At 38.0% G+C, this 21,865-nt stretch overlaps 1 protein-coding gene across 1 annotated transcript; it reads right to left on the bottom strand.

Annotated features, from left to right (window-relative positions):
• Positions 1–9,897: 9,897 nt before the first annotated feature.
• On the bottom strand, positions 9,898–21,546 carry LOC137188352 (aquaporin-4-like). Its single transcript, XM_067597981.1, has 5 exons — positions 21,427–21,546; positions 15,863–16,316; positions 14,266–14,430; positions 12,693–12,773; positions 9,898–11,720 (listed from the first exon to the last, which is right to left on the bottom strand). The coding sequence occupies exons 1-5, from the start codon at positions 21,459–21,461 to the stop codon at positions 11,466–11,468; spliced, it is 990 nt and encodes a 329-aa protein (XP_067454082.1). The 5' UTR covers positions 21,462–21,546; the 3' UTR covers positions 9,898–11,465.
• Positions 21,547–21,865: the final 319 nt, after the last annotated feature.

Below are 21,865 nucleotides of genomic sequence, written 5' to 3'. Positions count from 1 at the left end.
CCAAATAAATACACAAGTAAATCAAACCCCAAACATATACAGTATATACTGTCTAAACAGAAATGAAGTCTACTTTCAGTTTGACATTGACATTACAGTCAGTGAAAAAGTGACAATGTGATGTAGGAGGTGGGGCGTTTTATGTGTTTATGCCCAGGGGCCCATTGTCCCATTGTCATTTAGTCATTTTAGTTGTCATTTAGAAATTGTTTAAAAGCAATCAGACAGTTATAAAACAGATTTTTAACTCATGGGTGTAATTGCAGAGACAACATGTAGGAATAGATATCTGTCTGTATATTGTAAATGCAGCTGAAGATGGAGCTTAAGCCTAGTCTTCATCTGGTGCAGTGTACACATCACATTTCAGTGTGATGATTGCATGTCAGTGCCACTGAAAAGCAAAAGTCATTTGACAGGTTTTAGCCATTATGTGATGTATAGAGCGGCTGTGTAGACAGAGCCGAGGCAGCAGCCTCTCAAAGTCCTACTGTGGCAGTGGCGTTTTGTCAGTGTGTTTCTGCTCCCGGGCATGTCACCAGGAAGCCGGAGACACTTCACAGGCATGAAGCGCCCCCGCATTTTAATTCTCGTTAGCAGAGCCTTTTTCAGACCTCACTACCCAATTAGCAATTAGCCAGCCTTTTACGTGGAGACCTTTGCTGTGGTGTGTGATCTTGGCCTGATTTGTATGCAGTTTGTGCAGACGCTGATAAGAGCACCCGGAGTGCATGTGCAGTTTTTTAAATTTAATTTTATGATGCCAGGACCGCTGCAGGGCTGGGGGAAATAACATGGCCTGTCTTCAAAAGGAGATCTGTACACCAAGCACAGCAAAATGTGTAGGACTGCGCTTTTTTGTGCAGGCAGGTAATTTGCTCCCTGACTAATCTGCAGAGATAGGGAGAAGTTCAGAAAAAGCACTTACACAAAGAACAAGCTTTAGCTTGGAGGCTTGTCAAAAAACCTGAAGAAATTAACACCAAGGTGTAATAGCTGGAACAGACGAGGATCAGCACCAACCTCGCAGGGGATGAGGAGATGTGTGTGTACACGTTTGCTTATGAGTTCATTTTGAGCAAGCTATTTCACCAGTGTATGTGTGTATGTGTGTGTACATGCATCTGAGGATAATTAGTTTAGTGGGGTGATATAAGACATAAGTAAGAGTGTTGGTACACTGAAGTGTGTTTGTGTGTGTGTGTGTGTTGGATGAGAAGTTGAGTGTAGGCGGAGGCTGAATGAGGTTAAAAATTAAAGTATGAACTGCACTTGCAGATATTAGCAGCCAAATCTAAAACATGTTTTACACACTTCACAAAAAGCAGGCAACATAAATCAGTGATTTTGTTTTTCCTGGCAATGCAAATCAGTTTTAGTTCTACAAACATATTTTTGGAGGAAGAGCTTCTGGAGCAACATCTTTGCCTGCACTTGGTAAACGGTCAAACTGCCAAATAAGCTTGTATGAAATTGATGGTCAGCAGGTTTACTAGCAAGTGCCTGCTGGTCTCATGCTTTAAGTCAGTGTTGGGCTTTTAACCAAGATAACAAAAATTTCAAGTGTGTCTTAAAACAACAGTCAGGTGTCCATATGAACAGTGAAATAAGTTTTCCTCTCTGTAATTATTCCTCCTGTTCACACTGGATATTAAAAGATCCCCTTCAAATGTGCTTTCAATGTAAGTGATGGAAAATCCACAGTTTGTCTACACGTCATTTTGCACAAAAATGCATTTCAAAGTAGATGTGAAGCTTATATGAGGCTTCAGCAGTCTGAGTTAGTCATATCAAGTGGATATCTGCCACATTTACAGTCTTTTTATGATCAAATTCCCTCTTTGTGTTTCCTCGGACAGTGTTTCCCTGTTGAGCTGCAGTGGAAGTATAGTAACAAAAAGAGGGACTTTGGCACTAAAAAGACTGTAACGTTGAAAGATATCTACTTGATTTGACTCATTTGGACGCTGAAGCTTCATATTAGCTTCAGATAAACTTTTAAATACATTGTTGCACAGAAGGAGGACTGTGGATTTTGTCCTCCATCACTTACATTATAAGTGCATTATGAAGGGATCTTCTAATGGTCAGAATGAACAGGAGGAATGATTACAGCAAGAAAAACAGATTTCAATGTTCATTTGGGCTCCTGACTGTTGGTTTCAGACAAACTTGAAAAATTCTGAACCTGTCCTTTAATCAAGTGCTTTGAGTGACAAACATGACAAAAAATCATTCATAAAAACCATGCTATTGTTAGCAGGATTTGTACCAATTAAATACGCAATGAAAATTTCGCAGAATAAAAACATGCTTACTACGGTGATGCAGCTGGACCTGCTGCATATATACAATCTAAATGGCTGAGTTGCTCCACTAATGACAATACATGAATAACATCAACATCAAACATCAGGTTCATGTGTGAACATCAAGCTCTGCTCTACACAGAGGCTACACATTGTTAGCTCTACTGGCATTTTTATTGGAGATATTTATATTCAGAAAAAAACAGGCTATAACAGAGGCATCAGGAGCTCTTTGAACTATCAATGTCTCCTGCAGCAAAATTCATTCTTCTATACTTGAAGATAAACAGTGGAACAAGGCAGAGTTCTCTCAATAGGAAAATGAGTGCTAATATCCATACTTATCTATTTTAATGTGTATCATCTGGTCAAGTGAATATTTCCTTCATAATACAGTTGCTGATCACCAAATTCTGCTTTTATTGTTTTATTGTTGAACTCAAACACCACGGCACCTTAACTGAAGATCAAACTTTTAATGAAAATTTAAAAATGCTGCAAAGTATCAACTTAAAGTCCTCCTCCACTGAAAAATAATGTTTTTTTTTTTCTTGTTCCTGCAGTTGAATGTTTGAGCTTCACTATGCGGAATGATGTATTTGCAGAGTTTATTTTCATATCCATCTGCTGCAAGTGGAAAGTTTCTCCGTGCTCACTGAAATTCTGATTTTAAGCTCCTACGAGCAGGATTTGTGACATCACAACTAGTTTGGAGCCAATCCTGGTCCAGTATGCAACTTACACAAGTGTGATGTGGAAACTTGAAGCCTCCAGTGCACAAACACTGAGAATGGACTTTACAGTGAAGAAGGAGACATCTTGTGCCCTGCATTTCAACATTGACAGTGAAATATATTTGTTTTATATTATATTATATTATATTTCTTTTAAGATTATGGATTTTTTATGAGGGAGAAGCAGAGTATTTATATATATCTTAATACATGTCTGGACGGGATTGTAAAGAGTAAAATAGTTGTTGGCTGAGTGTGAACTTTTAAGAGCAGTTCTCAAGTGATTACGTGATGTATGCTCAGAGAAAGAATAGGCAATCAGACATATGACGTCTGTCACAATATCAACACTTGCAATATTTGCAAGTAGCTGTAGCCCAAGTGCCTGTTAAGACTGTAAGAGTGTAGAGGTTTATCAGAACATAGTGGGACATTTTACAAGCTGCATTCAACATGTTTCTCCTAATTACAGTAGCAGCATTTCTCAATATTTTCCAGCTGCAAATGAAAACCATAGATCTTCAAAGATGTTAGCAGAGAAAACACAGACAAACAACTTAAGACTTCATGTTGACACAAACACTGCTGAGGGACTTTCAGGTAATGTTGTGCTAATTGAGGTCATAAGCAGGTACCTGGGCAGAGAGTGGATGTAAACTCACCCAGGCATAAAAGACAAATAATGACACAAGCGACACTTACACAGTCTATTCCAACAAAAAGCCAACTTTGACTGAAAGAGTATAATAATTGAAGGAAATGCAGAATGGGTGCAGACCAAATTATGAAAGAAATTACACTGATAACTATTACTACTATTAATTATTTCTGATGCCTTACTGATCCTTCACATGCCTCTTTTACAAATCTATTTTGATGACTACAGGGATCTTCAACTGGATTTTTGTTTAACACGAGCATCCATCAACTCCTTTCTTACGTCACTGCCAAGGGAAGATAATGGCTGGGGACTTACAACTGAAGTACTCATATTTTTATATTGGCTGACCCATGGCTTGTCTTACATAGTAACGGCATGGGCATTTGCATATGTTCACAAAACAGTTGCACAAATCAAACCAATGGTAAGACAGGGGAAAGTCATCCACTACTCAACCTTATGGAGGACATACTGTACAAAGTCGTTGATCAAAAATCTCATGTCAGATCGGGAGATATAACCCTTACTTAAGTAGTAAGACAGAAAAGAATCAATCTCTTTTTTGAATTCATTGCAAGGATCACCTTTGAGTCCAATTTAAAAAACTTCATCTGCAAGTTGAGAATGTATCACATGACCTATTATCTATCAGAACAAGCCCGCCACCTTTATCAGCTGGTTTGATTACTATATCTTTCATTTCACTTATCGTCCTCAGTGTGGTTCTTTCCACAGCTGTCAACCTTTTTGTCTTATTTCAAATATTTCATCAGTTCCTTTTGACCAGTTTACAAAATGTTTGAATGCAGGCTTTAGAGGGAGGACAAAAAGTACCCTTGACCCGTAGTGCATGAGGGGTCTATACATCTGCATGTTAGCTTTGTTATAGAAATATTTCAATTTCATACTGCAAAATTTTGAACATTTCAACTTTGGTATGAAAGGGATTCGCAGGGGTAGAGGGAACAAATGACTAACCTTTATTCAGTATGAGGTGTTGAGAGCGTGATCACTAAGACTGAAGATCAGATCTGAGTTGTGATCTGAACAGTCCAAAAATAGTATTAACAACCATGTACATTCTCAGTTTCTGATGAACCAACTGACAGACAAACCAAAGCATGACGTTCTAGGTCCATTTGATTTGGACAAATAGTTATTTAGTTTCATCCTGTTGGAGCTACATTGATTAGATCAGTTTCTTTTTTCTTTGCTTTCCTTTTTGCTTGTAAAACAGCTCACTGCTATAATAAGTTAATGTAGTCCCTGTTCACTTTCATATGAATGTTTTTATGTTTCACTGTGGCACTCTCATTAGGTCACAGTGATATTTTAAACTACATGCCTCCATGTTCTCCATGTTGAGGCCAGAACAGCAGGAGTTTGTTCTGTAGCTCCTGATATGTGCATCTATAAGCATCGCCTGTATCTGTGCAGAAAGCAAGCTGTCACTTTGTCTTAACTGGATCTATGATACATTATTAATAACCTGCCAAACAACCGGGTGGCTTGAAGCAACACATTGAAATCTCACCCAAATACAAAAGACAAAAGAATGGAGCTGGGTAGGATTTCAGCATGCGTGTGTGTGTGTGTGTTTTGAATAAAGGAGGGTGTAATCTGCAATCTGCAAGTAGTGGCTCTTGATCTGGTCATAAAAGAGGAGAACAGGTTAAAGTCAAAACTGTATACCTGTCCTTGCGCAGACCAGCGGATGTGACGTTGACACAGCATGTATATGCAGTGAGAGGGTTATATTAATATCTTGGGTTTTTGGAGAACCATTAATCTATACATATAATGAAAATAATATTGCTAGTAAACTTAGCATAGTATTAACAAGAGTAAACTTCTGCTTTCCAAACCTATCAAAATCCCTGCATTCACATTTCTGTCACTTCATCTGAGCAAAACCTTTATGCCTGTGTTACTTGAGTCAATCAGTCCTTGGATGCTGTTCTATAAAGTCCCCCTTCACTCAAAAATCAATTTTTCTTCTTGTTCCTTCAGTTGGATGTTGTTCTCTTCTCTGTGCAGAATGATTTATGTGCAGAGTTTGTTTTCACATCCATCTGCTGAAGGATGAAAGTGTCTGTGTGCTCACCTTAAATCTGAGTTCAACATGTATACCTACAATCATGATTTGTGACATCACAACTAGTTTGGAGCCAGTCGTGGTCCAATATGCAACTTACACAAGTGTGATGTGGAAACTTGAAGCCTCCAGTGCGCAAACACTGAGAATGGACTTTACAGTGACGTCAGAGACATCTTTTGGATTTTTACATTAGATAGAAGGAAGAGATAAGGAGAAGAATTTCTAATAAGTTAATTATAAGTTAATATTTAAATGTCTTAAAACATGTGTTGAAGTGTTAAATATAATTACAATCTGGTCATTCTGTCTTTTAGACCCACCTCCTTCCCATTACCACCATGACCTCCAGGATGTCCAGAGACTTTCCATCAACCACCTGCTGGCTGAACAGCACCAGTGTCTAGACTCCATTTATATTCTTATGATATTTATCATTACTTTTATAAATTTAAATACTGCAGCTAAAGGAAGTATAAACTGAGCCTTGACAAAACATCACCTTTAACTCTGAGATGTTGAGTGGTAATAAATCTCATACTGTTTGTCTTTACAGCACCTCACAGAATGTAACTGTTTTATATTTCCTGTCCAATCTGAAGTTATAACACAAACAGCTCTTACAGAGCATTATGATATATGTAGTGGCAACAATAGATATGAATGTAGCCATAGTTTTTGATTTACATTAAAGGGATATTCCAGCAATTTAGCATTGCACTTTCATTAAATTAGGGAACTCACAAGAGACAGATGAAAACAGAGTGGTCAGAACTGAAGAAGAAGACACAGATATTCTGACTTTTAGTCCCTGGGTAAAGCTCCAAAAACACTAGATCCTACATTTCCACATTTCCCATAAGCCAACTCAATAGTGTCTATCTTCCTGGTAAATGCCCACGTCTTTTAAAAAATATTTTGTAAAGCAAAATGAAAATTGCATGTGATGCGTCATTAACCCTGTGAGCTGCATAGCTGTAATTCATATTGTTCATACTCATATTAATTAATATATACAAACACAGCATATTCAAAAACTGGATAAGATATGAACAAACATATTTTTAGCCATATCTGCAATTTAAGTGGGTCAGCCCAAATATTTGACTTTTATGCAATGAGAATAAGAAATGTCAGCAACAGCAGAAGGTGTTTCAAATTATGCACAGTTAAGTTGATCCAATTTATTCACTATGCCAGTGACAAAGAACAGAAACAACAACACAAACACATAAAAGGTTCTGAGGCATTATGATTGATAACACTGTTCAGTGCTTAATGTGTGACTGGTCAGTGCAGTTTTAATGAGTTTGTTTTATTCATTCTCTCCAATTAATTTAAATGGAGCGATTAGGATTAAAATTTTAATAAATAGCCAAGGGAGTATGGAAGCTCTACTGGAACTGCAGTACACACACACACACACACACACACACACACACACACACACACACACACACACACACACACACACACACACACACAACACACACACAGACAGCTGGTTTTTCATTCTCTTGGACCATAGCAAGATAGGCTGTTAGTGACACCTGCTGGTTGACAGAAGCACATACAGATATGTGTGATGGATGTTTTCACAGATTATGAGGGAATTTCACCTGCACTTAAACCTTGCCATATCCATTGGTGGAACATGCTAACATAAGTGCTCTGAATAACCATCTCTGAGCCATTTTGATGTTGTATAATTTGACTGCTTCTAAGGTCTCTCCTGTCTTCCTGAATAAAGAAAGTTTAACTAACTAACCCGACTCCTGCTGTTCCTGTTCTAGCATGTGTTCATTCTGTTATTAAATTTGACCATGAAACGCTGTGCAACTTGTGTGTAGAAATTAAAGTTATTATTCATGTTTGGTCAGTTTAAGAAGTTAGCCTAACAAAAACACAGGAACATGCATTTATTCATTCATATATGTATTTATTTAATGTAATTTGTTCTTGAGTTTTGAGATTAAATGTTAGCTTGCATGATACACATTATTTAGTTTATTTAGAGCATCACAAAGATGAAAAAGATGTGTAACATTTTTCAGTTTCATTACAGTTTTTTACAATTGGTTACCTGCGTGGTTCAACACTGAGTTTACATCTTCAAAAGTCTTCACACACTCAACACAACAGCAACAATTATGGATCAAACTGTGACATATCTACATTGTTTTCACACAAAAAGCATTCAGTGACTATAGTCTTCAAATGACCTGAATACTCTCTCACTCAAACACAAACAAGCAACAAAACTCTGTGGATCTGCAGCACATTTTATATGTTTATATCCTCACTTCAACACTCTTCAGTTTATCCTCAAACACTAACATGTATTCATATGGACAGCAATCTGCCAAATCATAACCACACTGAAATACATCTATATTCAACCAAAAAACAAGATGTGCTGACAGAAATAAAGTCCACTAAAGCTTTCCTGCTACATTTTTATGACTGGTTCATGTAGATACACTGTAGTATGTTCTGTAGAGAGCTACACATCTGACTGTATTTACACAATATACACATTTCTTACATTATCAACCATTAAAAAAACTACATATACGCAATAAAAAAGTGATTTCACTTCACAGACAACCATAAAAAGATCTCCATACTGTCCATGAACAGATCTCCTCCTAACTCAGTGTTAATGTCAGAGATGGCAGAAAAAATCCACAAATCTGCATTCTATGTAAGCAGTTCAAGTCCAGTGATTAACCTTAAATGGTGGAAAGGTAATCAGTAAACTGCCAGAGCTAAAACAACATTTAGGTTACTAACATCTGAAAAATAATGTAAATTTCAGAGTTATAAAACTTAGGGATCAAGTAATGTGTAAACAACTCTTTTTCATCAGTTTTTCTGCAGAAACGGAAGTAAATGAAGCCTTGAAAATTGATAATAACAGTTCCTACAGGTGTCTCTACAACTGTAGGCCTCCATACCCTGTATAAAAGCTTGGAGGATGTCGTGTGATGGTCTGGACTCTTTTGCTGGATCCAGAGTTGGTGACTTGCACAGAGCGACTGGCTGCCTGGTCCAAAAGTGCTTCCACAGCATCCCGCAGAGCCATGCAGTCCCCTCTGGTCTACTCCCAGCTGATCAGGTGTTCATCCTGCAGCAAAATGATGACCCAAAACAAACCTGGGACTGTAAGTCATTATTTACAGTTATTTTGTAAATATCTTTTCTTATCAATATAAAGTTTAATGGTATAAGCAACACCTTCATTATAGTTATCTATCTGCTTTGTTGGTTTTGTGAGCATTGTCTATTTATTCTAGTCCTGCTTTACAGTATCCTCAGTTGTGATACATACATCAAACCAAAATGTAGCAATGATTTAGTAATGTTCACATTTACGTCACTATTTCATACTTAATTCGGCTTTATGGTAACAAAATGGTAACTACTTGTTGTGTTTTTCCCAATAGAGGACAATAATACATCTGTTCCAGATCCAGATCTCAACATCAGTAATGGCTGATCATGCTTTTCAAAGCATAACTTAGAAATTTCAATATAATACATATAGACAATCTACGCTGCATATGTTCACGGACTTTTGTCATATCCTTTGACAATAATATTATAGGATCTTATTGAAAACTTCAATAAAGAGCAGAAGTATAAGCTAATATACAACTCAGTGTGTGTCTTGTACTCTTCTAGTTAAGGAGAAGAGATTTGACTGTTGACTATGGCAGGTGGTCATGCAGTGGTCAAAGTTGAGGACTGCCAGTTGTACAGTGCCTGGGAGTACCAGCAGCATAACCACCCAAGTGAAACTCCGACAGAGCGCTGTGCTGGGCAGGTGCTGGTTGTGCCAATTTATTGCCAGTCAAGAAAAAAATATCCAAACAAGTATTGGATATTAAAATTTTCCACTGGTCCAACACTTTAGCTCATGAAATGATACATAAGTAATTACATAATAATTAGCCTCAATTTGCTAACATACTATGTAATAGGGATGTGCAGAGATCCCAGTATTTATATTTGTGTCTGTATTTGTTGAGGCAGCAAAATTATTTGTGTCTGTATTTGTATTTGAATAAAAGTGGAAAGAGGCTTAAATCCTGTTTTTGTTTTTATGACACTTTCGATTTTAGAAAATTAAAGTGTTACAATAAGTGTTCATGAATAAACTACCTTATGAAGGAAGTCCCCACACCAGGTCTTGAACTGGAGTCTCCCAGATCATAGATGACTGCACTGATTACTGAGCTAAAACTTCACTCATCACCTCATGCAGACAGACCTCTACCTATTTATACACCCATAACACAGAGACAGCACACCATGTAATGTGTAGGGAGGAACTTCAAAGGCAATTATTGCTTTGCACTTTTCATTTATTGCCTATTTTTTACAACCTAACTTTGTGGAAAGGAGAAGGGGAACAACAGGTTATGGAGAGTCCCTTGGGAGCACTTTGTGTGTGTCAGTAGCTCAGCTTTATCTCTGGGGAATACCCTCAACAAATAATTTTTTAAATATTTGTATGAAATAAATATTCGTATAAAACCCACTATTTGTGCTTTGCCGAATAATGTATTTGTATTCGGGCACACCCCTACTATGTAGCATCCTAAATGTTACAGGCTAAATATTAGCTTGGTAACCTGTGATCATAACATTTGCCTGATGTCACAACATACCAAATTATGTTAGCATGCAAAAAGACCTTTTCTCTGCCTCCCTCCTCAGGCTAAACTTAACATTTCAGTAGTAGTAAGGATCTACAACATGGCTGCAGCACGGCTATGGACCACAAATTATTGGTTGAAGAGAGGACACATACTGACCTACAATAATGGCTATATGTCCAGAATTACTAGGTCAATATCTTAATGTTGTCGGCACAAAAAAAAAGATCAGTGGTTAAATTAAAAAGGCCTCCTGGAGTTATGATAAGTTAATGTTGTATACTTAATGAGTCTTTTTCAATCATAACACACCAGACTGAGCCTGCTGTGAGCCATTAAACATCAGGAAATATACATATTCAAGGGAATCAGAAAGGTTAAATCATGTAAGAATAACAGTGGTACATTGCTGCTCTTTTGTTTTGTGTTGTGGTGCTGAAAGGGCAGCTCTTGAAAGTTACTTTATAATGAATCATTCAGTTTGTCCCAATATTCTGTACTGTTGTCACAAAAGTGTTTTCATTGTCTGAACTATTGCTGAAGACAGAAAAAAGTTGTCTTATCGTTACTCACTCTTTCTTCTCCCAATATTCTCTCTGTCTCCGTTGAAAAATTGCTGCAGTGCGTTGAATTTTAGACACAATTTCCTCACTTTCAGCAAGGTCCCATTGTCAGTGATGCATTTACTGTAGGTGCAGCGGCTATTTGTATGCATTTCCATTCCCCCCTCTAAACAGCAACACCCTGAAAACTGCATGAACACAGTTTTTAGCTTTTTCTTCCATTTAATGGCACAAAACCTTGGTGCTGCCCTTTACTAAATAAGGACAAACACAAGAAGGACCCCAAATATTTCTGTTAGTCTTGTTACACATTAAATACATTTGCATTTCTTTTCCTTCTTCCTTCCATCATTCGTCAGTGTTTGCTGTGCCAGTCTACAGGAAGTCTGTCTCCTTCAGAGTGGACTGTTGATCAGCAGTCTGAACATCGGTCTCTCTCTAGTCACACAGAGGACAACACCTCCTCTGATACCTCCCTCTCTCTCTCTCTTTCCTTCCTTTCAGCTCTCTCCACGTCCATGACAGTGAAAAGAGGTTCCTGAGCAGTGACTGAATCCTGCCGGTGTTTAGTTGCAGTGAAAGGTGTCTTGATGAAGGCCTCCGAGTAGCGTTTCTTCAGCTCTGGGTTTGGACAGAACAGGTATTCATAAAGAGCAGCAGCCAGAGCCCCACCCAGTGTTGGACCTACCCAGTACACCTGAAACACACACACACACACACACATACACACACACATATATATATATTTTAGGTGACCAGTCAAGTGTTTCTCCTCAGATTTTCTTCTGTCCTGTTTGTCTGGAGGCTGATGGTTCTTGGTGGTGAACTGATTTTTTTTATAGATCTCACATAAAGTTCTGTTAAATTGTGAAGTTCATGGTATATTAAAGTGTTACAGCAGCCAAGTTAAGAGGAGCTGCTGCAACAAGCTGCCACTAGAGTGGCGCCATCTTACTGATAACATGTACCACAGCTGGTCTTTCTGGCAATCCATATCATACTGGCCAAAACTGAGAAACAGCAGCAACATCCAGTTCAACCACAGCAAGAATGACTTGATGCCAGTAGGTAAGCCTCAACTGAGAGACACAGAAAAATGTCCACAGAGATATTTTTGAAGCCCATGTGAAAGCAGACAATGATATGTGAAAATGACACAAGATGGAGATGAGACAACTACAATCTCAAAGATCAAAATCCAAACAAGAAACAATATCAAAGCCAAGTGAACACAGAAAGAAAACACACAATACTAATGACATGTCAGGATACCAGCAGTGAAGAGTCATCTCAAAGATTCTCAGAGATTCTGTAGAAATATTGGTTGTTGAAAGTGACTCAGAGAGAACTCTTACTCTGTTTTTTTATTGGTGGAACACAGAGACACCTGTAGACAACTGAAACTTATCAATGATTCGCCAAACAGAAAATTGACATTGAACAACTGTTCAAAATGGGGAGAATCCACCATAAGTACTGCATTATATGAAATGTATCTCCTGTTAAGTGTTTTAGGCAAAAAAACCTTTCTGATTTTGAATAACTCAGACCCTGTTGGATCCAGAAGTTTAGGTTCTGTGTATGGTATAAAGCAATCTTTGCACAGCTATACATGATGTATACTGATAGTGTCTAGCTTTTTAATGAAATAAAATAAAAATTTTGTTACCCAGTGGTTTTCCCAGCACCATGTGATCATGGCTGGGCCGAAGGATCGGGCCGGGTTCATACTGGCTCCAGTGTAGGGAATCTGAAGACAGTGAGACATTCAGTAAATAGTAGATTGTTGCAACAAGTCCTCCAAACTAAAGCAAAAACATGGTTTTTGTAATTGCCTTCCAAAATAATCCAGCTAAGCCTTTCCTGATCTGATGCCCCTGTGGACAGGTAGAAATGGTGTCAGTGCCTTCCCAAATCATTTTGAAAATATTCATATTAGAGTTGTATCATGTGACAACACTATGGTTAAGGTCTGGTTAGGTTTAGCCACCAAAACTACTTGTTAAGGTCTGAACAAAGATCATGCTTAAAATGGGTTAAAATGGGTTAAAATAATTACTTAGAAACTTCATCATTCAGGGATAAAAGAGGAACTGCTTGGTCAAAGAAACCAATTTTGACTATGGGTAGGAAATGGACAGCAAACAGCAGTCTCCTATTTTAAAGTCTTTGGTCTAATAATGTCTGCTATCTGTTATCTCTCAGAAAGTAAAGGCAGTAATGTTGTTAATTCAAATGAAGCAGCACAAAACAAGTTTCTGGTATTTTGGTGAAAACTGGGTGCTAGAACTTCTCAGAACGTATCAGAACCACATTTGTTTCTGGTGCAACATCATTCTGCTGCTGATGCAAATGCTCAGCAATAACAGAATGATGCTCAACATGTAATTAAACTAATTTCATTGAACAATCCCCACTCAGTAGAGATGCATTTAAATTGGTATCAAAAATAACACATCAGTAAATCAGTCTGCATTTATCTATAAATGAATGTGGATGATTCTTACAGTATCTGCTGTCAACAGCTGCTTTATACTGTATGAAAAGCGTCTCTGTAACTTTAAGTGAACTTTAACATTAAATCTCTGCAGCATCTGAAGGCAGCAGGACAGATATGTTGATAAATCTGCAGCTTCTGATATAAGAAGTTCTGCGCCAGAGTGCATTGCCATTACACACGACTGTCCACTCTTTCTATCGTCATTGTACTAATGAACTGTTAAAAACCCCACACCATCTCTCTCTGGCTGCAGATTTATGGTGCTGTGTGTTCATGTCATACTGCTCTGCAACTCAGACAAAAAAATATGAATAAGCTTCTTTCCATTTGTTGATCTGTCAATGTCATACTTCACTGTGATTGGCTCAGCTGATTCAGAGCTATGAGACCAGTAATGTGACTGGCTGAGAGTGTATTTATTAATCACCACACCCTCTGATTGATATTCACCTTCACTCAGCCTTTTTGCACCTTGCACTGCTGCACATACATGAACCAAACCAGCAAGTGGAGACGCAAGACCCACTTTGCTAGTTAGAAACATGTTTTTTCTAAGACAATCTCAACCTAAACTGAATAGTGTTTATTGCAGGGCTGTTGTGATTGCTGTGTGAGTGCAGTGTTTTGAGTCATTTGTGTCAGTGATGGATGGTTTTGATATTGAACACCCTTCCTCTTTATAGCTTTATTATTGATTTCTATGTATCTATGTATAGTAACAGCTGGACAAGTGGGTACTTACAGCAAACAGGTGGCCAATACAAACAGACAGACCGATGGCCAGAGCAGATGAACCCTTTAGATCACTACGTTTGTGGTCACAGGTAGCGAACACAGTGAAGACCAGCTGGAAGGTGATGAAAAGTTCTACAACCAGCGCGTTTCCCACTGAGATGTTCGTGTTCACCTGTATTGGAAATACAAAAGTAATATGAGCAGCACAAAAATAAATCATAATAATAATACTCCTAGTATGTGATCTGTATCTGGTTATAACACACATAGAACCTATTGTAATCTGAACATATATTGGATCAGTGGGACCACGTCTGGAACACATCCAGATAGGTATCACATGTTAATACTAGGTGGAAATGGGGTCTTTGTGACATCAAGAAAACATTATCATGTTGATTTTAAGACTTTTGACATATTTACCCTCTTCAGTAAATCCATAGAAAACCAGCTGGATGAGAAGCAATGGGAGCAAGAAACAACAAGATTCATAAGAAAATTCTTCTGAACTAATCAACTCAATTATATTATATTCTATTATAATATATTACTACAACATCTTTATTCATTCATAGCTCCAGGCAAGTTATCAGCTTTTTCCAGCATTTTTCTGGCTTAAGGCTATAACCTGTAAATGTGATTTCTACAAGCCACTTTGGCAAAGGCACACAGTCTTTCGTTTTTTAAGATACATTTTTCTGCATTTTTGGACAACAAGGGTCTGGAGCCAGAATCAAACCCACAGATGATGTGGTGACAGTTATGTGGCATGTGTCCAGTATAACTATAAGGATACCTTGGCATCCCCAGACAGTCTTTTCTACACTAAAATCTACTTCAAGATTACAGAATAAGTCTTTATCCAGTAATCTCTGTTGCTGATTGATGGTAAACTAGATTCATGGCAAGTGTTTGCTTGGAAGTAATCCTATTAATCGCTTTTTTTAGTTTCTCCTTCTCCAAGCAAGAATAGTGTGGAATAGTAATAGTGAATTTATTTTGGAAATTAGGATCAGGGCTCAGTCACCTTTCAGAAATTTATTAAGATGTACAAAATAATGTGTGTTTGTACCATGTTAAACTCTTAAAAATGGCATCTACTCCTACCTTATTCAAAATTACAGAGTCTATGAATATGCAAATCTATGTCATTTCAGAAGTTTAACTGCTGGACACGAGAGTCCATTCACGGTGTACTGTGTGTGCACTGGAGGCTTCAAGTTTCCATATCACATTTGTGTTGAATATTGGATCAGGACTGGCTTCAAAACTAGTTGTGATGTCACCAATCATGCTCATAGGCCCACCCCTTAAATCAGATTTTCAATAAACTCAGAGAAACTTTCCACTTTCAGCAGATGAATGTGAAAACAAACTCTGCACATCCATCATTCTGCACAGTGAAGCTTAAACATTCAAATGAAGGAACAAGAATAAACACATTTTAGAGTGGAGGGGGACTTTAACTTTAGAGAGAGTATTATGATATAACTAATAAATAAATATCTGCCATCACAGAGGAATGAATAAGGTGACAGCATTACTGTGAAATAATCTATGATAATGTTTTAAAATAAAGTCAAACACATGCATTCTCCTCTTACCATGGTGACCCCCATACCCCCCCTCACAGAGGCGGGGGTGATCCCGAACAGAATGGCGGCTCCCACTATGGCACCTACACACTGGGCCAACAGGTAAAAGACTGCTTTGGCCAGACTGAGCTTCCTGGTCACCACCATGGCTGCCGTGACTGCTGGGTTGATATGAGCACCACTGATGTGGCCAAAGCACTGCACCATTGTGGCAATACTCAGGCCAAAGCAGAGCGAGATGAGCACCAGGTCACGGGGAGGGGGATCCTCCTCAACAGCCCCCCAGTTGATGGTGGAACCAAGGCTGAGCAGGACGAAGAGGAGCATGGCGAAGAACTCGGCCCCCACACAGCGCCAGAACTCCTGAGTCCAGATGCCCTTGAAGGCAGTCATGACTTTGTCTCCAGTGCAACAAGGAGGCCAGAACTGACAGTGAGGTCTACGGCAGGGGAAGCAACACCTCCTGAAGAGGAAGAGGGAGGAAAAAAAGGAATGAGAAGAGAAAATCTCCAAAATCACAAAACACCTTTCATTTATATTAAGTTTTGCCCATTTCAGTTTCCTACACTTTTTTTTCATTTACTGCAGATTGACATGAGAGTCAAAACACAATTTTTATGGCAGAGTCTTGCTAATAAAATCATCCACATGAACGTTATCTGGTGATCCAGAGTTCAGAAATATGTTCTGTCGTATTCCGTTTCCCACAACAACTTGTAGAATGTCGGATATATATCATGTCCATTAAACAGCTGTAGTCTCTGATTTAAGAGACAGTCATTTTACACACAGATGGCACAGCAGAGGAAACTTTATTAATTATTTCAATCTTCCCACGTGGCGACAGGATCGTTCAGGATTTACATTAATTAATGTTCTGTATTTTCTACACATCAGACTGGAAAACTGTTACTCACAGATTTCAAGTTTAACAATAAAATAATTTGAAGCAATGCAGCGGTCCTCAGGATGCGTCCTGAGCTCCATTAAAACGGTCCAGACAGTTTTATTACATAAAAGTTCAAACTCAGTTTAGAGAATTAAATTATTTTTTCTGTCATGTCATGAGGATCATCACAGTGAGTTTTTAGTTTCGCCACTTACAGTCAAGTCTCCAAATATTGCAGTAATCAGGTCTGTGTGTGGAGGTGTCCATTACGGGGTGTGCCAGAATACAAATTTGTTATCGGAAAAGCACAAATAGTGGGTTTTTGACGAATATTTATTTCGTACAAATATTTTAAAAAATTATTTGTTTTCAGGAAAAAAAACCAAAAACTTGTCAAATACCAGCGTGCAGGTCGGTTACATCGCTATCTCAGTCTCTCTCCTCTGCTCCACTGTTACATCTATCAGCAGGTCTCAACGAGGGGAGTCACATCCACCTGCTACATGACGCCCCCAACTCACTCTCAGAGTTGGGGGTGTTTCCCAGAGATAAAGCTGAACTACTGACACATGCGAAGTGAAAAGTGCAAAGCAATAATCGCTTTTGAAGTTTTTCCCTACAAGTTACACGGTGTGCTGTCTCTGTGTTATGGGTGTATAAATAGGTAGAGGTCTGTCTGCAATGAGGCAATGAGTAAAGTTTTAGCTCAGTAGTCAGCAGTTGTGTATGATCTGGGAGACTCCAGTTTGAGACCCAGTGTGGGGACCTCCTTCATAAGGTAGTTTATTCATGAACACTTACTGTAACACTTTAATTTTCTAAAATTAAAAGCGTAATAAATCCAAAAACAGGATTTCCAAGCCTCTTTCCACTTTTATTTGAACAGAAATACAAATAATTTTGCTGCCTATACAAATATAGATACAAATACAAATACTGGGCTCTCTGCACATCCCTAGTATCCATGTAATCAGTGTGTAAAATAGCCTCTGACAGCTTGAGGTCCTGTGCCGTGCACACTCCTTCCTAAACAGAGTAGGCCTACATCAACATCCTGAATAAATCCATGAACAAATAAAACAAGTTCATGAAATCATTTTAAAATAGGTTTAAACACAGTCCTGCTTACTTTATGCACAGTTGGCACAGCGTGGATACCTTCATTCATCATTTAAATATTTGGAGGAAACAGTGACAGAACTTGTGCGTTTTTCAAACACTAACCAGCAAATTTCTAAACCTGATTTTGTATCTGTTTATTTAAGGATATTGTATATACTTAAACGCATAAATGAGGACTTTCAAATATGGAGGAGTACAATTGCGGAGTTTTAAAAGGATTTATGATCCTTTATTAATTGTTTGCACAAAATAAGCAGCAGCACACATGAGAGCACATCAGCTTCATTTTCATTCTGCCATTGTCAGCATATACGGATTGATGAATATTAATATTTGGGGTGTCCTGAATGACACCCCAAACTTCAGGGGTGAACTCATTCCTCCTTCTCACTCAGCCTCTCTCCCTCGTTTCAGCTGTTGCTGTGTTTAAAGGGAATGAGAGGAGCTCATGTGATCATCATTATTGAAGTCCGTCCTGACTCCACCTGCACATAATGCATTCCTCCCACTGATAATCTATTCACTCTCTCCTCTGCGTTGCGCCTGGCTGAGCCCAGAGTGCACCAGTGCTGATGGTTGGGAAAATTGCAAAAATATGTTGGTCACAGCCAAACGTGCACGTGCCAGGAATTAAGACCTGGATCTGCACCTATGCCCTATTTCAGGAAAATATGGCCCTTAATGTTACTAACAGTACTATTTTTTCCCATCATACTGAGCTACTGTTTCTACAAAAGACAGTGAGCCAGAGGTGTTTCATTATTCATATACAGGCAGGCGACTGTAACATGCTTCCAAATGAATGGAGTTCACTTTTGAAAATAAAATAGATACATCTTCTCACACACTTTTCTGTCTTTGTCTTGTTTGGTCAGACAGTGATCGTCATCTAGACCAACTGCTAGCTATATTTCTTGTTGCAATTCATTATAGTTATACAGTGCACTGGAGTAAGTGCCTGAAAATAGTGCCCCCTTCTCTATATATGAAATTGCAAATAGATTTTTGAAACAAAACTTAATTCTGAATGGAATCGTGACACCATGATTTTGTAAAATTTCACACGCGTGTTGCCTTTTAGCTGAACTGTGATCATGATTTAAATCATGAGTTATGATTTCAAGTAGGTCTGTGGCTAAGGGAAGTGTTGTACAGTTCTCATGTAGACAACCACTGAATCAAAGTTATTATTGTTCACTTACAGCAAATCTAGTGAAGTTGACAGCCTGGATTAAACTACTAGAGGGCCCTGGGATAAAAACAAGTCGTGGGCCCTTATTGACCCCCCATTTTTTCCTCTCTCCATGCATTAGCCAGTAAGAACAATATTTAATAAAATGCTAGATTTTAACTCAGGTGTTTTTTTGAGGTATGTATAATCTCAGTTTATAAAGCGCTTTAGTGGTGCATACTGTATGAGCAAACACACTGTTTATAATTTATTCAGTTAATTACATGGTTAGGCAGTTGCTTACTTTCCAATCCTGCCTTGTTAACATGGCTTCCAAAACAATTCTGAATTCCAAAAGAGTTTTGTTTGATCTAACCCTTTACAAACCCCAGGGTATTTTTGCTCATTTTAAATTTCCTTCATTCACAGTTCAGTCACTACTGTACAAGTTTTCTGATGTGGCGCCCCTACTATTAGGATGACATCATTTATCTGAGCCTTCCAGAACAGTTACACATCACTGTTAAAAAATAAATATGTTTTATGATGTGACAACGCTTTGGTTAAGGTTAGGTTTAGGCACAAAAAACACTTGGTTAGGGTCAGAGAAAGATCATGGTTTGGGTTAAAATCAGTATTTTGTTAAGGTTAGGAAACTGTCATCATTATGGTTACAATAATAACCACGTGGTTAAGGTTAGTGGATAATGGGTGGTCATAGTTTGTAAAAAGCAGTCTTGACTAGTGGTTGGAGATAAGAACGGAACAGTGATCTCTTGTGTAAAAGTCTGATGTTTTGTTGACCCATCAACCCACCCCAACCTCCTCCCTATACTAACCTTGTTGCTCTATAATAACATCATCTAATTTTCCTTTTTGCTCCCATCATAATTACTACGGCAGCTAGAGGACTTTTGTCACTTCAGTGTACATATATCTTGTTTTGGGGCACTCGCATTAACGACTAATCCTGATCATCTTTTTTTGAAGGACAGGACTCAAAATGCATCTCACATCTCATTTTTGTCCTTGAGCCCCCTCGAGGGTTAATCCGACCCTGAACATAATCAAATAAACACAGAAACATAGGTAGCATTCAAGATGAATGACCATCAACTAATTTTAGTCTTATTTACACTGAGGTTGATAACATATTTATGTATTTCAATTTATCCTATAAATGACCACATAATAATATCACATCAGTCATCAATCTTTACTTCTCAAGAAGATATGTAAATTTTTTGATAAATGCTATAAGACACATGATCCTTTCTGTCTCTTCCAACAGCCTTGGACTCAGTTTATTGTAGATTATAGTGCTTTCTTTGTCCCTTTGATTCAACTGGGAAAAATGTCACACCATCACAAGTCCAAGAATTTCATACAATAATTGTGTTGGGGCCCTTGTCAGGTTTGTAGTGCATGCATGAGAGCACAAAAACAAAGCCACTTACACTTTTTAAGACTTATTTATACTTGAACTACAGTATACATACTGTATACATTTTCTTCTTTGTAATTGGCTGTCATTCATTTGCTACATGTTCATTTATTGCTCACATTTTAATGTATCTGCAGTTATAAATACTTTTTAACTGTATTGACATGCTATATGAATATGATATTTTACACATACTAGTAGCAGAAGCACAAGCAGTAGTAGAAAGAGAACAGTAAGAACAGTAGTAGTAACAGTAGCACAGGTGGTCAGGTAACCTGCATCTTTCTGTTATGAGGTCAATACAGGCAGGGTTATATTTAAAAAGTCAGAAAAGGTTAACAGCTTTAAGTCAACACTTGAAGTGTTTTAAAATACAGTCTCTGATTCATTGTGGCTGTTTGTGCTGAAATCTACAGTGACTTGTGGTATAAACATTCCCTGTAGTAAGTCTCCACACAAATAAAAGGTATCAACATGAGAATAGATCAGTCAGCATATGACTAAGAGTCTTCTCCTTTTGCAGATCTTGTCAATAAGAGGAGAAAATAACCAAACTATTCTGCAGCTCATAATGTTCAAACCACACAGCGATTATGCAACCTACGTTTTTCCCTTCACCATAATTGTAATGTAATTAAGAAAAAAAAAGTCATATTCGCAACAAAAGGCTTGGTTCCTCATTCACTCCCTTCATATGATATTATTCACATCATTAAATCAACCATGATAAGACTTGCAAACTTATTTGTTCAGTGTCATTAACTATTAGAAAAAGAATCAATTAAAGACACGTTTTTTCAACAAATCAATGATGAAATTAGTATACAGGCTTATTGTTAAAAACAACTAGCTAAATCCAGTCCGAAACACACCTCTCCATACCGTGTTGAAGCTTCTGCTCTAAAGTCCAGTTTCCAGCTACTGTGCGTCTTTACGCATGTACTCACCTCAGGCGCTCCAGAGCCCCGCCGCTCTCCGTCATGACTCCACCAGCACGGAGGCGGTTACTGGCTTTTATAGCGTGTGCGCTCGTGTGTGTTTATGGTTAGGGTCTGGTTTATCCTGGTCAGACCTGTATGGGATCAGTTGGGAATAAAAGGAGCAGCAGAAAAATGTAGATCAGCATGGACTCACCCACGTAATGGATAGATAAATCATACTAGTCGAATTATTAGATTTGTGTTATTGTCAGACTAGAACAATAAGCTAGTTACGCAAGTGACTAATTTGGCATTTGGCAAGTTCGTTTTGACTTTTAAATGATTAATCAAGATTTCATTATAATCTTACATTCTTCTTTAGGGTTATTATGTAACATACTGTATGTCCAGAGATTATACAGACCAGAACACTGGCACATAATCACTAATTAATATACATCGTCCC

The sequence above is a fragment of the Thunnus thynnus genome, chromosome 8, assembly GCF_963924715.1.
Source record: "Thunnus thynnus chromosome 8, fThuThy2.1, whole genome shotgun sequence".
Classification (NCBI taxonomy): Eukaryota; Metazoa; Chordata; class Actinopteri; order Scombriformes; family Scombridae; genus Thunnus; species Thunnus thynnus.
Note: the sequence above shows the minus strand (reverse complement) of the source record. Positions and strands in the feature narration are given on the sequence as shown.